This window comes from Aquarana catesbeiana, linkage group LG01, assembly GCF_042186555.1.
Source record: "Aquarana catesbeiana isolate 2022-GZ linkage group LG01, ASM4218655v1, whole genome shotgun sequence".
In the NCBI taxonomy this organism is placed as follows: domain Eukaryota; kingdom Metazoa; phylum Chordata; class Amphibia; order Anura; family Ranidae; genus Aquarana; species Aquarana catesbeiana.
Window position 1 is genome coordinate 520,577,901 of NC_133324.1, and position 17,028 is coordinate 520,594,928.

General features: G+C 42.5%; 1 protein-coding gene across 2 annotated transcripts in view; it reads right to left on the reverse strand.

Annotated features, from left to right (window-relative positions):
- The window catches only part of TMEM259 (transmembrane protein 259), a 41,843-nt gene extending 27,681 nt beyond the window's left edge, over nucleotides 1-14,162 (reverse strand). Inside the window, exons 1-3 of one of the 2 annotated variants that reach the window (XM_073594131.1) lie at nucleotides 14,000-14,162; nucleotides 13,555-13,763; nucleotides 2,928-3,197 (exon numbers count right to left, since the gene is read on the reverse strand). In XM_073594131.1, the coding sequence (XP_073450232.1) occupies nucleotides 2,928-3,197; nucleotides 13,555-13,752 (468 nt within the window). In that variant the 5' untranslated portion in view covers nucleotides 13,753-13,763; nucleotides 14,000-14,162. Of the gene's footprint in view, nucleotides 1-2,927; nucleotides 3,198-13,554; nucleotides 13,764-13,909 lie in introns of both variants that reach the window. The other variant, XM_073594122.1, reaches the window with a different exon arrangement.
- Between the last annotated feature and the right edge of the window lie 2,866 nt (nucleotides 14,163-17,028).

Sequence of the window (17,028 nt, forward strand, 5' to 3'; positions counted from 1 at the left end):
GCCGGTGATTCAGCCGACCATAGAGCTGATCAGAGACCAGAATGGTTCCAAACATCTCTATGGCCTAAGAAACCGGAAGCTACAATCATTTCATGACTTAGATTTCGCCGGATGTAAACAGCGCCATTGGGAAAGCATTTTATCACAATGATCTTGGTGTGGTCAGATGCTTTGAGGGCAGAGGAGAGATCTAGGGTCTAATAGTCCCCAATTTTTTTTTTTTTTTTTTTTTGAAAAAAGAGGAGTACTTGTCACTACCTATTGCAATCATAGGAGATATTTACATTCCCTGAGATAACAATAAAAATGATTTAAAAAAATGAAAAGGGAACAGTTTAAATATAAGATAAAAATAAATAATTAAAAAAAAAAGCACCCCTGTCCCCCCCCTGCTCTCGTGCAAAAGCGAACGCAAGCGTCGGTCTGGCGTCAGATGTAAACAGCAATTGCACCATGCATGTGATGTATCACCGTGAAGGTCAAATGGAGGGCAGTAATTTTAGCAGTAGACCTCCTCTGTAAATCTAAAGTGGTAACCTGTAAAGGCTTTAAAAATGTATTTAGTTTGTCGCCACTGCACGTTTGTGCGCAAATTTTAAAGCATGTCGTGTTTGGTATCCATGTACTCAGCCTAAGATCATCTTTTTTATTTCATCAAACATTTGGGCAATATAGTGTGTTTTAGTGCATTAAAATTTTAAAAAGTGTGTTTTTTCCCAAAAAAATGCATTTGAAAAATCACTGCGCAAATACTGTGTGAAAAAAAAAAATGAAACACCCACCATTTTAATCTGTAGGGCATTTGCTTTAAAAAATATATATAATGTTTGGGGGTTCAGAAAGTGTCAGAAAGGGCTTTGTTTTCAAGTGGTTAGAAGAGTGGGTGATGTGTGACATAAGCTTCTAAATGTTGTGCATAAAATGCGAGGACAGTTCAAAACCCCCCCAAATGCCCCCATTTTGGAAAGTAGACACCCCAAGTTATTTGCTGAGAGGCGTGTCGAGTCCATGGAATATTTTATATTGTGACACAAGTAGCGGGAAAAAGACAATTTTTTTTTTTTTTGCACAAAGTTGTCACTAAATGATATATTGCTCAAAACATGCCATGGGAATATGTGAAATTACACCCCAAAATACATTCTGTTGCTTCTCTTGAGTACGGGGATACCACGTGTGATACTTTTTGGGAGCCTAGCCGCGTACGGGACCCCGAAAACCAAGCACCGCCTTCAGGGTTTCTAAGGGTGTAAATTTTTGATTTCACTCTTCACTGCCGGAGGCCATGGAATGCCCAGGTGGCACAAAACCCCCCCAAATGACTCCATTTTGGAAAGTAGGCACCCCAAGCTATTTGTTGAGAGGTATAGCGAGCATTTTGCAGATCTCACTTTTTGTCAAAGTTTTAAAAATTGAAAAAAAATAAATAAATAAAACAAAACAACAAATTTTTCTTGTTTTTCTTCATTTTCAAAAACAAATGAGAGCTGCAAAATACTCACCATGCCTCTCAGCAAATAGCTTGGGGTGTCTACTTTCCAAAATTGGGTCATTTGGGGGGGGGGGGGGGGGTTGTGCTATCTTGGCATTTTATGGCCTTCGAAACTGTGATAGGTAGTGAGGAGTGAAATAAAAAATGTACGCCCTTAGAAATCCTGAAGGCGGTGATTGGTTTTCGGGGCCCCGTATGTGGCTAGGCTCCCAAAAAGTCCCACACATGTGGTATCCCCGTACTCAGGAGAAGCAGCTAAATGTATTTTGGGGCGCAATATATCATTTAGTGACAACTTTTAGTATTTTTTTTTTTTTTATTAATTATTCAATCACTTGGGACAAAAAATGTAATATTTAATGGGCTCAACATGCCTCTCAGCAATTTCCTTGGGGTGTCTACTTTCCAAAATGGGGTCATTTGGGGGGTGGGGGGGTGGGGGGGGTTGTACTGCCCTGCCATTTTAGCACCTCAAGAAATGTCAGGCAGTCAAACTAAAAGCTGTGTAAATTCCAGAAAATGTACCCTAGTTTGTAGACGCTATAACTTTTGCGCAAACCAATAAATATACGCTTATTGACATTTTTTTTTACCAAAGACATGTGACTGAATACATTTTGGCCTAAATGTTTGGACTAAAATTGAGTTTATTGGATTTTTTTTATAACAAAAAGTAGAAAATATCATTTTTTTTTCAAAATTTTCGGTCTTTTTCCGTTTATAGCACAGAAAATAAAAACCGCAGAGGTGATCAAATACCATCAAAAGAAAGCTCTATTTGTGGGAAGAAGAGGACACAAATTTCGTTTGGGTACAGCATTGCATGACCGCGCAATTAGCAGTTAAAGCAACGCAGTGCCAAATTGTAAAAAGTGCTCTGGTCAGGAAGGGGGTAAATCCTTCCGGGGCTGAAGTGGTTAATAACAGCACAAAAAACACTCCAAAAAAGGTGCAACACAATGTGCAAAAAAAGCTCAATAGCATGCAAATTGTGTGTTTCGATGCATTTCTATGGAGAAAAAAAAAAAGAAAATGTACCAGTCTTAATCAAGCTACAAACATAGCTCCAAAACTATTTTGAGCTTCAGGCGGCTTAAAGTGGAGATGTGAACCATCACCATAGAGAATAATTTTTTTTTTTTTCTTCTCCCTGAGACTTTGAGCTACAAAACGCTTAGGTGTGAATGGGGCCTAAGTGCTAAGGACAAACCATCTCGCAACTTTAATCACAGCCAATCAAGATGATCAACGAACCCAAGGCTCCTGGCGCAACTATAAGTTAAGTAGAAGTTGTACCCGTGTGTGAACATCTAACTGCGACAACATTCATTACTGTCCAACTAGGATAAGCTACAGCCAATAAGTACAAGATACATACTAGGCAGTCAAAGGTTAACCATCAAAACCATGAATGTAAAGGTAAATAGAAATTTACCTTTATAGAGCTATTCTGATACATGTCCATACTCATCTCTTCCTCATCGTCTTCCAAATCTTCCTCTGCAAGTGGTTCCTTTACTAATCCAGGGAAGGTGTCACTGTCATAAAACTGTAGAAATATAGGTGCACGGCTTGAATTTAACTGGATTTCCACCCGCAGAATTCCATCTCTAGGCCACTTATCTCGAACATGCTCCAGGCAGTTAATGGGAGACCGGGAAAATGCGATGTGAATGTAAGCAAGGATGAAGAGTACCAAGAGAGCCTGGATGAAAAGTATGATTTGCATTAGAGACATATATACAGAACATCATGCTGCAAACAACAAATTAGTGAAACATACAGTATATTACTCTCCCTGTTATTTACACTTCTACTATAAGGCAGGGTGCAAAATTTCAAGCCCTGAGCTACTAGCCAGGCCTCAAAGGGTTACTCGCCACCAGTTACCCCACCCAACCCTGCCCCCAATTCTGCCCCTAAACACGTCCTCATAAATTATCTCATGAAATGACACTTAAATGTTTTATGCAGAAGTTACAAAAATAAATATTAAACAATAACTTTATCAGTGCCCCTCAGCACAGCCTCACCAGTGTCCATCAATGCAGGCTCACCTGTGCCCACCATTGCAGGCTCACTTGGGCAGAGGAAGAGAGAGGGTGGCCGGATCATGACTGGAGGAAGAGGAGAGCCGTAGGATCAGAGCGCAGAATAGCATGCCGGAACAGCTTACATTACAATTGCCTTTACTCTGCTCGCCGTCATATACAGCCCCACCTCCTCCTAACCCTGCGCCTGTGATAGACAGAATGCTAGAGCTGCACAATTCTGGCTAAAATGAGAAACACGATTTTTTTGCCTAGAAGATAGATCACAATTCTCTCACAATTCTCATGGCGCAACATCTTTCACATTAAAACAAAAAAATTGGGCTAACTTTACGGTTTCGTTTTTTTTTTTTTTTTTTCCATTCATTGAAGTGTATTTTTTCCCAAAAAATTGCGTTTGAAAGACCTCGGGGCAAATACAGTGTGACATAAAATATTGCAGCAATTGACATTTTATTCCCTAGGGTCTCTGCTAAAATATATATAATGTTTGGGGGGCAAAAAATATTGGATTTTAACTTAAGAAGCAAGTGTCAGAAAAAGATTTAAACTAAGTGGTTAAACTTCCTGCATTGCCAAGTTTTTCACAATGTGTAAGACTGACTGGATTTTTTTTCACACAGAAGTTTATCCCTTTGATCTACAAAGGAAGAGTTGGTTACAATGTTTCAGGTTAAAAACTTGGCCGGCTGCCCGGATGTTTTCTTTTGAAAGCTGAGTGAGCAGATAAGTCTCTCCACTTGTTATATGAAAGAATCAGCAAACTCTGCAACAGAGATCATCTGGGGGGTTGAATCAAGATCACGATTTTTTTAACGATTAATTGTGCAGCTCTACAGAACGCATGCCATCATTGGACACGTGTTCTGTCTATTACAGGCGCAGGGTTAGGGGAGGCAGGGCTTTGTGTGACGGCAAGCCTAAAATGTATACATATCATATATTCCTACTAACGGGACATATTTCACAAAACACAGATGCATCAAAGTAGAATTATGGCCAGAAGGGAATCTTGATGAATAATCCGCAGGGCTAAGGAACTATTACACTAGTCTAATCCTCCTCAACTGCACAGCCATCTTGCACTCCCATCCACAGTCTCAAATGGGAAGGAGTGTTGGGCAGGTATATTGCAGTAGAGGATTGGAATCAGATTTGGCCCAATGCGGCCAGTGGTTCATCCCATGTTTTGAGAGTGGAGGCAATTACAAACTGCTCTTTCACAAATATTCCCTTACAATTTCAGTCTATTTTCCCTTGAATTTTTGCATCCTTCACATGATGTACAGTATCTCACAAAAGTGAGTACACTCCTCACATTTTTGTAAATATTTTTATATTTATATTATGACAACACTGAAGAAATGACACTTCGTAAAGTAGTGAGTGTACAGCTTGTATAACAGTGTAAATTTGCTGTCCCCTCAAAATAATTCAACACAGCCATTAATGTCTAAACTGCTGGCAACAAAAGTGAGTACACCCCTAAGTGAAAATGTCCAAATTGGGCCCAAAGTGTCAATATTTTGTGTGGCCACCATTATTTTCTAGCACTGCCTTAACCCTCTTGGGTGTGGAGTGCACCAGAGCTTCACAGGTTTCCACTGGAGTCCTCTTCCACTCCTCCATGATGACGTAACAGAGCTGGTGGATGTTAGAGACCTTACGCTCCTCCGCCTTTCATCTGAGGATGCCCCACAGATGCTCAATAGGGCTTAGGTCTGGAGACATGCTTGGCCAGTCCATCACCTTTACCCTCAGCTTCTTTAGCAAGGCAGTGGTCATCTTGGAGGTGTGTTTGGGGTCATTATGTTGGAATATTGCCCTGCGGCCCAGTCTCCGAAGGGAGGGGATCACGCTCCGCTTCAGTATGTCACAGTACATGTTGGCATTCATGGTTCCCTCAATGAATTTTAGCTCCCCAGTGCCAGAAGCACTCATACGGCCCATGCTTGACTATAGGCAAGACACACTTGTCTTTGTACTCCACACCTGGTTGCCAACACACACGCTTGACACCATCTGAACCAAATAAGTTAATCTTGGTCTCATCATACCACAGGACATGGTCCCAGCAATCCATGTCCTTAGTCTGCTTGTCTTCAAACTGTTTCCGGGCTTTCTTGTGCACCATCTTTAGAAGAGGCTTCCTTCTTGGACGACAGCCATGCAGACCAATTTGATGCAGTGTGCAGCGTATGGTCTGAGCACTGACAGGCTGACCCCCCCACCCCTTCAACCTCTGAAGCAATGCTGGCAGCACTCATACGTCTATTTCCCAAAGACAACCACTGGATATGACGCTGAGCATGTGCACTTAATTTGTTTAGTTGACCATGGCGAGTCCTGTTCTGAGGGGAACCTGTCCTGTTAAACCGCTGTATGGTCTTGGCCACTGTTTCAGGGTCTTGGCAATCTTCTTATAGCCTAGGCCATCTTTATGTAGAGCAACAATTATTTTTTTCAGATCCCCAGAGAGCTCTTTGCCATGAGGTGCCATGTTGAACTTCCAGTGACCAGTATGAGAATGTGAGAGCTAACACCAAATTTAACACACCTGCTCCCCATTCACACCCGAGACCTTGTAACACTAACGAGTCACATGACACCGGGGAGGAAAAATGGATAATTGGGCCCAATTTGGACATTTTCACTTAGGGGTGTACTCACTTTTGTTGCCAGCTGTTTAGACATTAATGGCCGAGTGTTGAGTTATTTTGATCGGACAGCAAACTTACACTTTTATACAAGCTGTACACTCACTACTTTACATTGTAGCAAAGTGTCATTTCTTCAGTGTTGTCACATGAAAAGATAAATAAAATATTTACAAAAATGTGAGGGGTGTATTCACTTTTGTGAGATACTGTATATGGTTACAAGCAGGTCTTTTAGCAAAAGCCCCCACAACCAGCCTGAAATATGCTATTAGTGACTTTGACCAAACCGGTAATTGCTTGAACAGCCCAGACTCAAAAACTTGGATTCACAAGTCATTCTTCGCAGTGGCTCCCGCTGCTAAGTCTCCTGCTCTCACAGGATAGAAGACAGAGCTGCTGCAGATGGCAAATATAAGAGAGGCAGAGGGGGTGATACTGATACCTAAAAGAAGGTTTACCTTAAAAAGGTGGAAGTAAACCCTCACACATACCCAGTGAAGTGAACAGCCTCAGATGATACACGGGAGATGAAACAGATCTCCCTACATAAGTTTTACAGGTATATCTGCTGTCTTCAGCTTTATATACTGTTTAGAAAGTGCATGTCCTGTTAGAATTTTCTCTTCCTGATTCACCAGTGGTGTGGATTCTTTGCTTAACCTGGGAGACAGCTGATTGGAGGAAAGGCACACACCCCCCTCCACATAGGCAGATACTTTCAGAGCCGTGCTGTAAATAAACCAGCTCTCTGTTAACTATATATAGCACCAACCCTGACACAAAATTCAGGCTGGTTTTAATCATAGTTAACAGAACTTGTCAGAAGTTATCATGCTGATAACAGAAGAACGGAGCAGGAAAAATCAAGGGGACTTAGGGCTTTGAACATAGATAAGTAAACACTGCAGATATATGCAGGGAATGCATTAAAGTGGATGCAAACCTAATTTATGAAATTTGACCTAAGCACATATCTGTAGTGTTTTCTTACCGGTCTCTAAAGCCCTAAGCAGCAGAGCCCGTGCGTTTATGCTGCTTCTTTGTTCCGTTATCAGCATGATCATTTCTGACAAATTCTCTGTCAACCGAGATAAAACCAGCCTAAAATTTGTGTTGAGGGAGGATGCTATAGATTAGCAGAGAGCTTGACTTGTCACAGCACAGCTCTGCAAGTCTCTGCCTATTAGGGGGGTAGTATGCGCCTTTCCTCCAATCAGCTGTCTTGGCTGTATGCCAAGAATCCACTCATAGTGCTGAACAGGAAGAGAAAATCCTCTAACATGATCTGAACTTTCTAAAGAACTTATAAAGCTAAGGACAGCAGATATACAAGTAAAACGTATGTAGGGAGATTTGTCATCCCTGTCAATTATCTGAGGCTGTTCACTTCACTGGGTATATGCGATGGTTTACATCCACTTTAAGGTTAAAATATTTAGGCTTTAGAACCACTAAGGCAAAGCTGTGCCATTCTGCTATGCAAAATGCATAGCAATGCATAGCAACCGTCCCCTGGCGGCGCTGGTAGCTCCTCCCCGCATAGAGTGCCCACGTTGGAGAAGGCTTCTGTGTTCAATCACACAGAATGCAGGACTCAGCCTCGCCCCCATCATTGGATTTGATTGACAGCAGTGGGAGCCAATGGCTGCACTGTTATCAATCTATCCAATCCGGAGCCAATACAACGGGCCGAGTGGTAGAGCGTGTCTCCGCCGTGGGAACGAACGTGCTCAGGTGAGTAAAAAGGGGGGACATAGGATGCACTAAGGTGAAAAAACGCAAGGGTTTACAACCCCTTTAATCTATCCATTCGTATATGTGCTCCTACTATTAAGGCTCTGGAAATTTAGAGTTAATACAGCAGTATACACAGAGGTCCCTTGGCGTGGGCACTACAGCTTACGCATATATCTGCAAACAAAACCCTGTTTTTAATGTAAACTGTTAGACAGAGCCAATTTGGTTGTTTTGCAGGCTGGCAGGTAAGTGTGCTGGGAAATCTTGTTTGTACGTGATCTGCATTGTCCTTCCATGTGCACCTTTCTGCAAAGGGCCCTAGAGGTGATGGTCCAAAATCTGCAGTTCTGATGACAATCATCACTGTCTCAAGGATCAGTATAATAGAGCAATGACAAGCTGAAGAAAGTAGGAGGAGGATATTTTTCCTGCTGCCATTCTCAGAGCTACAACTACCCATCTAAGGCTTATGTTGACATTTGTGCTGAAAAACACAGCATGCTTTTGACACTTCTGAGATCATTCAGAATTCATTGTAGAAACATTTCATCTGCTATCAATTTGCTTCTGAATTCCCACAGACTTGTACAGGGAGAGAAGCAGTTCTGATGGAAACAAAAGCCTATCGACGCTGGGCCTAAGACTAGTACACACGATAAGATTATGAAACTATTACATAGGTTAAAAAAGAGACACAAGTCCATCTAATTCAACCATAAAAATAAATAAATAAAAAATAATATCAAACAATCCCATATACCCAATCCTATACCCACAGTTGATCCAGAGGAAGGCGAAAAACCCTAGCAAAGCATGATCCAATTTGCTACAGCAGGGAAAAAAAAAAAATCCTTCCTGACCCCCAAAAGGCAATCGGATTCTCCCTGGATCAACTTTACCTACAAATGTTAGTACCCAGTTATATTGTGCGCATTTAGGAAAGAATCCAGGCCTTTCTTAAAGCAATCTACTTAGCTGGCCAGAACCACCTCTGGCGGGAGTCTATTCCACATTTTTACAGCTCTTACTGTGAAGAAACTTTTCTGTATTTGGAGATGTCATCTCTTTTCCTCTAGGCGTAAAGAGTGCCCCATTGTCCTTTGTGTTGACCATAAAGTGAATAACTCAACACCAAGTTCACTATATGGACCTCTTATATATTTGTACATGTTGATCATATCCCCCCCCCCCCCCCCCCCTTAATCTTCTCTTCTTAAGAGAGAATAAATTCAGTTCCACCAAGCTTTCCTCATTGCCTCTTATCAGTTTGGTTGCCCTTCTCTGCGCTTTCTCCAGTTCCCCGATATCCTTTTTGTAAAATGGTGCCCAAAACTGAACTGCATATTCCAGATGAGGTCTTACTAATGATTTGTACAGTGGCAAAATGATATCTCTTCTTCTCTCTGGAGTCCATACCTCTCTTAATACAAGAAAGGACTTTGCTCGCTTTGGAAACCGCAGCTTGGCATTGCATGTTATTATTGAGCTTATGATCTACCAAAGCTCCCAGATTCTTCTCCACTACGGATTCCCCCAGTTGTACCCCCCCTAGTATGTATGATGCATGCATATTTTTAGCCCCCAAGTGCATAACTTTACATTTATCAACATTAAACCTCATCTGCCACATAGTCACCCAATTAGACAGTGTATTGAGGTTGGCTTGTAAATTGGAGACATCCTGTAAGGACGTTATTCCACTGCATAGCTTGATGTCATCTGCAAAGACAGAAATGGTACTTTTAATCCCAGACCCTATATAATTTAGAATGATATTAAAAAGGAAGGGTCCCAACACTGAACCTTGGGGTACCCCACTGATAACCTTATACCATTCAGAATATGAATCATTTAACCACTACTCTCTGAATTGTCTTTTAGCCAGTTTTCTATCCATTTACAAACTGATTTTTCTAAGCCTGTAGACTTTACCTTACATTTTAGCCGTGTGTGGGGAACTGTCAATCGCTTTTGCAAAATCTTCATAAAAAGAAATCAGATTTGTTTGGCAACTTCTGTCTTTCATGAATCCATGCTGTCTGTTGCTTAAAATATTTTTTCCCAGCAAAAACTCATCTATGTGGTCTTTTATTAAACTCTCCAGTATCTTCCCGACTATAGAAGTTAAACTAACAGGTCTATAGTTACCGTAATTGGTAAAGACTTTGTTCCCTTTTTAAATATAGGCAGCACATTGGCCCTATGCCAATCCAGTGGTATCATTCCCGTCATTAATAAGTCCCTAAAAATTTGAAACAATGACTTTGAAATGACAGAGTTCAATTCTTTTAGGATCTGTGGGTGGATGCCATCTGGTTCAGGTGCTTTATCCACCTTTATTCTGTCTAAACATTTCTGGACCACATCACTTTTGAGCATGCTAGTCTCATATTAAAAATGAAGGGGTTACTAAACTTACGAAAATTCTAGTACGACAGAATACAACTTGGGAAGCAATGTAATATGTTGAATTGTTTTGCAATTGACTTTTTCATTTGTGAACATTCGTAGTCTTGCGCTTACAATTTTTTTAGGACGAAAACTGTATTCAATTAAAACGAAAATGGGATATGGTGTTCACTTGGGATAAGAATTTTCTAGGCTGCACCTTTGGGTTTTTTCATCCGAAAAGTCGGAATCGGCTGTCGAAAGCACTATACTAATGATCAGATAATCTGCTAATCGTTCGTCATACTAAATATTTCTTGCAATCTTATTGTGTGTATGGGCCTTGATGTGCTTCCTTCCCCAAGTCCTGCCAAAAACTGATATTTTTTCAAGTAACCTCACACAAGTGGAGCAACTATGAAACCTGTCATGAAATACACAGAGGTTGCCAGTGCGGACCTCTGCCTCTTAAAATGCTAGCTGCCTAGCTGTCAAAACCAAACATTTTGATTCTATTCATTGATCACATAAGGACTTCTTACATTACTGAACTGCTTGTTTTAGGTCATATTCTCTGAAAAAAAAAATGAATGTAGTGAGCAATTTTAACAACCAGGAAACTAAAATTTTCAGAAGGAAGTTAGCAACAGCAGCCACTTAAGATTTCTTTCTTGGCAGGTTTTCCTTACCTGTGCAGATACCCAGAAAACACAAAATCTTGGTCAGTTTTGAGGATAAGTTGGAAACAAACTTGCCTAAAATGCCAACAGCCCAGAAATATCCAGGCGCTTAAATAAAATAAATGTGGTGGGTGATACAGGGACATTGTTCACCATCATTTATTGTACGATATGTTCACATGCCAGAAACAATTAACAATGATGATCTAATCTGGAGAACTAATAAATCCTTACTTTCTGATACCCTGAACATTTGCATTATGATCTGTCTGATCTGTGAAGAATCACACAATTTTGGAATCCAAGCAATCGTGAATTAAAAATCAGATCAGTAATATTTGCTATACAAGTGTGAACCAATATCAAGATTGAACTACCCCTACTACAAATTTATATACATGTTTCCTGTAAAGAAACATCCCCCGCCCCCACAAAAAAAAAAAAAAAAAAACACAAGAAAACACATGACTAAAAAAATGGTCTATAAAAGAGAAGTATGGCCAAAGTTTTTTCTGGCTATATTTCTCTTCTGGGTCACAGGACTACACTTACATTTGCACTCCTGTGACCCAGAATCAGCTGACAGCTAGCTAAAGCCTGCTGTCAGCTGACATCACAGAGCTGCTCCAGGCTCTGCAAGGATCCCAACTGTATTGTCAGGATCCACTCAGCTAAGAGCCGAAGCAAACTGTACCCACCCCCCTTTGGAAGGGGGTACAAACTGATAACTGTCCTGGCTATCGTTTACGCCATGTCTTCAAAGTAACAGTTTTGTAAACCATTAAGGGCCCTTTCACACTGGGGTGGTTTGCAGGCACTATTGCGCTAATAATAGCGCCTGCAAACCGACCCGAAAGTGCCGCTGCTTTCATTCCAGTGTGAAAGCCCCGAGGGCTTTCACACTGGAGTGGTGCACTAGCAGGACAGGAAAAAAAGTCCTGCTAGCAGCATCCTCAGAGCGGCGAAGGAGCGGAGTGTATACCGCTCCTTCACCGCTCCTGCCCATTGAAATCAATGGGACGGCGCAGCTATACGGCCGGCAAAGCACCTCTGCAGAGGCGCTTTGCGGTGGTTTTTAACCATTTCTCGGCCGCTAGCAGGGGGTAAAACCGCCCCGCTAGCGGCCGTATACCGACGGTAAATCGCCGCTTACAATAGCGGCGCTTTACTGCCGACGCCCGCCCCAGTGTGAAAGGGCCCTAAATCAATAGATTCAGTTCCACACTTTAACACTTAAGCCTCTTGCACACGATAATCCTGCTTTTTCAGCCTTTTTTTTCCGCGCATATGCGTTCGCGCAAATTCACACACATTTAAGATTATGTGCGGTAGCTTGTTTTCGCATTGACAATGTCAAAAGTTAAATCTGAGCGAATTTGCGCACCAGGCGTAATATACTGACCAAAAATGCAGATTTCTCTATTTTTTTTTACTGAAGAATACACGGCGCTTGTTTACACGCCTGTGTGCATAAGCACATTACAATTAATGGGCTGTATTCTAGCTCAATAAAAAAAATAAGCTGTACTGAGCTTTTTCAAGCAGCAGTGTGCAAGAGGCCTTATTGGCTGGATCATCATTTAAAACAACTATGTGACAGGGCTTAAAAGGATAAATTAACCTTTCTAAAAAAAAATGATAAAGGCATATTTTTTGCAGGAAAGAAAATGTACATTATTTTTTTGAAATGAGCCTGCAGAGCAATGCAATCAAAATCTGTTTATCACGGATTCAATGTCAGGCTCCTGCACACACTGCCTGCAGCTGTTGCCCGTACATCTTTACAGGCTGTTACAGGGCTGTAGGCAGTGTGACTGGTCTACAAGCATGCTGACCAGCACATTCATGGTCCATTGAGAACGACAAGCCATTTGCCGTAGTGGCAGACAGGACTTGTAGATTTCTCATTCACAGATTTCTGTAAATGAATGGCGGAGCTGCGCTATTTTCAATATGTGACAGAGAGAGGATCCCCCGCCTGCTGTCACTTGGGGGGGGATCAGGGGTGCAGGAGGCAGACCTGGGGATTGTTACACATTACACCTTATGTATGGGTGTAACATACTCAGTAAAGTTAACTTAGCCTTTAAAGCTCAGCTCCAGGAAACCCAAAAATTAACCCCACTGCAGGGGTTAAGTGTTCATTTATGTCTAGGGAAAAGAAAAGCACTTTAACTTACCCGATTCTCCACTGCCCCAGCAGACATCACTCCCCATGCTCTGGCGATAGACTGTTCCCCAACGTCCTTACATCCAATGCAGGGCTTTGGTCCTCGCATCAGTCCTGATGCCATCAGAGGACCTTAGACTGCTGGAATGCAGGGGAGAGGAGGCTGCAGGGACCGGTGTAGCAGAGCAGAGAAACCTGCAGAAGTGGAGGATCGGGTAAGTAAATCTGCTTTACCAAGTCCCCTAGACATAGAGGAGCAGTTAACCCTTGCAGTGTAGGTGCAGCCCCACCAAGAGTGGCCTTTTAGGTTTCCTGAAGTGCAGCTAGTGACAACCTGCAGCCTACATGGCATTTTTAAACTTTAAAGAATAGTTACCTTAAGCAGCACAAAGAACTCAAAAATCCTGCGGAAGGAGGGAGGGAACAGCCGCGCATACGTGACCGCCATCTTAAAGAAGAGGGCATGGAAAAGCCGATCCCGCACGTTAATGAGGGGGTTCTGGTTCAGATTGGGGGTCCGCACCCGGTTTCCATTGGTGTTGTTGATGGGGATGTTTCCCTGATTCTCAGACATCTTGATGGTGCCTTGAAAGGTGGAAGAAGAAAGAAAGAATCATTTCACAGGGAAATAAGCCTCACATCTTCAGGATGTTTCCTCACTGAGGGCTGTGATAGCCGTGTAGTACAAGTTCCCAGCCCTCTTCCTCCCACAAACCAACCTATGCGTCTACCTGGATACTATGCTGGAGGGGAGGGGCGCCACTACCCCTAGCTCTGTGGGGAGGGGACCCCGTGAAATCTCTGGGTAGCACAGGGTCTACCTAACGTCCACTTCCTGTCCCTCTTCCGCTTCCTCTGGTCTCAGCCATTACGGTGACCCTGAAAGGCGCGGAGCATTATGGGAAACGGTGGGGTAGGGCGAGCGTCGGGATATCTGCATATACCCACAACGCATCGCGCTCCGGCGCAGGAAGCCCTCCTCCGTGTGGGAGGGTAGGCGGGGCCGTAGGGTATGGCCCCGCCCCTCTGCTTGCTAGGTGTGCGTCCAGAGGCTCAGACTCGTCAGTAGGAGGAGCGATATTACCGGGAAGGTGAAGTATATAGAAAGTATGAGCTCTGCTGCTAGGAATGCACGGGAGGGCTGAAAAGAAATATTGCTCAGTATGGAACGGGGCCTAAGCTGGGGCTTATTAACATAACAATGTTATCTATCGGTAATAGGGGTGCATGTGTGAATATATATATATATATATATATATATATATATACACACACACACATATATTATATATATATATTATACCCCTGTATTCTGGTGCACTGTATAATAAGGCTCAGTTCACACTCGCGTGATGCTGAAATGTGCGCGCTGTATAAAAACATGCTGTGTTCTGTCAGCGAGCTGAAGTGGCATTCACACCTGAGTGTATTGAAATCGCGGCAAAACACGGGACACGTTTGTGATGCCATTATCTCGTAGGCCCCTTTTACGCTCTGCACTACTTTGGTACGACTTTGATGCGACTTGGGGTTCATAGACACAGGCATTGCTTCAAGTCGCGGCAAAATTGCGCGACTTTAATGTCGCACTAGTAGGGCCAATTCACGCCAAAAACTGCACGTTTTTGACTGCATGTTTACATGCATTTGAAGCGTGCTTGACATGCGCTTAAAAAAATGCTTTGTGCTACGTTTGCAGTGCATTTTTCTAGATGTTTTTGGGCTTGGCTTAACCACTTCTGAAGGTTTACCCCTAGAGTTGCTACCTGTCTGGGATTCACCTGGACAGTCCGGGTTTCGAAACCTGGACACAATATTTATAATGGACTGTGGCTCACCAAGTACCACAACCGCCGAGTGCATAGGGGTGCGCATGGGCCCCATCCCTAATCACAGACAGGAGAGGAGAAATGGCTTGATCTGCCCCACTTCCTCCTACCCCTTTGTCTGCCCACCCATACTCCAATCCTCAGCGATCTGTGCCTAAGAAAAGGGATGTATGGGTTGGAAATTTGAAGCTCAGGAACCAGCAGATACATTGTGGATGAAAGGTGTCGATACCTGAGCCTCCATCCTCGGGTGAGTGAGCTCCCCATTCACTGTCTGTGACTGAAGTCTCCCCCCTCCCTCCCTTCTCTCTCCTGCCTCCGAGTTAGTGAGTACACAAAGGTAAGTGGGACTCAGATGTAAGGGGGGCTTTGGGAAACCTAATTTAAGGGGGAATGCTGGAAACTCTGATGTACGTCTGAGGTTTGGTGAGCAGAAACCTTCTTCAGAGTTCTCCTTTACATCAGAGTCCACAGTGACCCCTTTTAAAAAATGTTTTTGTGTCCGGGTTTGGCTTGAAGAAAAGGTGGCAACCCTATTTACCCCCCTTACTGACCAGGCCATTTTTTGCACTACGGCACTTCATTATTTTAGCTGACAATTGCGCGGTCGTGTGACACTGTACTCAAATAAAATGTATGTCCTTTTTTTTTCCACAAATAGAGCTTTCTTTTGGTGGTAATTTAAAACCTCTGCGTTTTTTATTTTTAGCGCTATAAACAAAAAAAGACCGAACATTTTGAAAAAAAAACAATATTTTTTACTTTCTGCTATAAAGCAGGTTAAGGGGATAATTTTCCATATAATTAGAAAGTCAGGTTCACAGCTTTTGGCAAATTCTGTTGCTCTAGCATACCAAGCAAGCAGGTGCAGGAATTGATGAGAATGATGACCATATACAAAACACTGTTTCAGTAGTTGTCATTGAAATGATAAATATGTATTTTAGATTAGTTCAGACTGAAAATCTGAAAAACAGTGTGTGAGTTTGCCCTAGTAAGTGATCTATTGCAAAATGTTTTTCTTCTATTACCCAGGAGACCCCATTCTGCCACAAGTTTACACTAACTGCTGTGCTTCGCTCTGCGTTGACAAATGAAGTGACAATATCCTACAATGGATTTTTACGAAGATATGAGCAAGATGGTTACAATGATGCTCTTGCTAAGGAGAAGAAAGAAAGCCTTGGATCAGAAGAGAAAACGCCAGCGTCGCTTCTGGGTTCATCCACTAATCTCTCAGAGGCTTTCAATAGGACATTTTTCCATTTTGTTCAGAGATCTTCGAAACGATCCAGAGAAGTTTTTTAGCTACACCCGGATGTCTGTTGATACCTTTGATGCTCTTTTGGAGGTACTGCGTCCTAGGTTAATGAGGATGACCACAAATATGAGAAAGAGCATAACCCCTGAAGAACGTCTCATTGTAACTCTAAGGTATGTGCTCTATATTTGGAGAACAATATTATTGCTACCAGTATACCCTTTCTTTTATGTGAAGGATCTCTCTTCTCTGTGTGTGCAGGACAACCATTCCTATCTAACAGGTTTTGTACAGAAAACCCTGATGCCGCGTACACACATTCAGGATTTTGGTCAGAAAAAGATATGATGGTTTTTCCGACGGGATTGCTCTTAAGCTTCCCTTGCATACACACGGTCACACAAAAGTTCGCTGAATTTTCGACCGTCAAGAACGCGGGGACATACAACACTATGACGAGCTGAGAAAATTAAGTTCAATGCTTCTGAGCATGCGTCGAATTGTTTCCGAGCATGTGTAGGAATTTTGTGCGTCGGAATTGCTACAGACGATCGCATTTTCGGATAGGAACTTTTTCCGACCGAAAAATTGAGAACATGCTCTCAGTCTTTTGCTGGCTGGAATTCGGACAGCAAAAGTCCAATGGAGCATACGCACGGTCGCATTTTCCAACCAAAAGCTCTCATCGGTCTTTTGCTGGCCGAATTTCCGATCGTGTGTACGTGGCCTGAGGGGAATTTACTAAGACTATGGCAGCCAG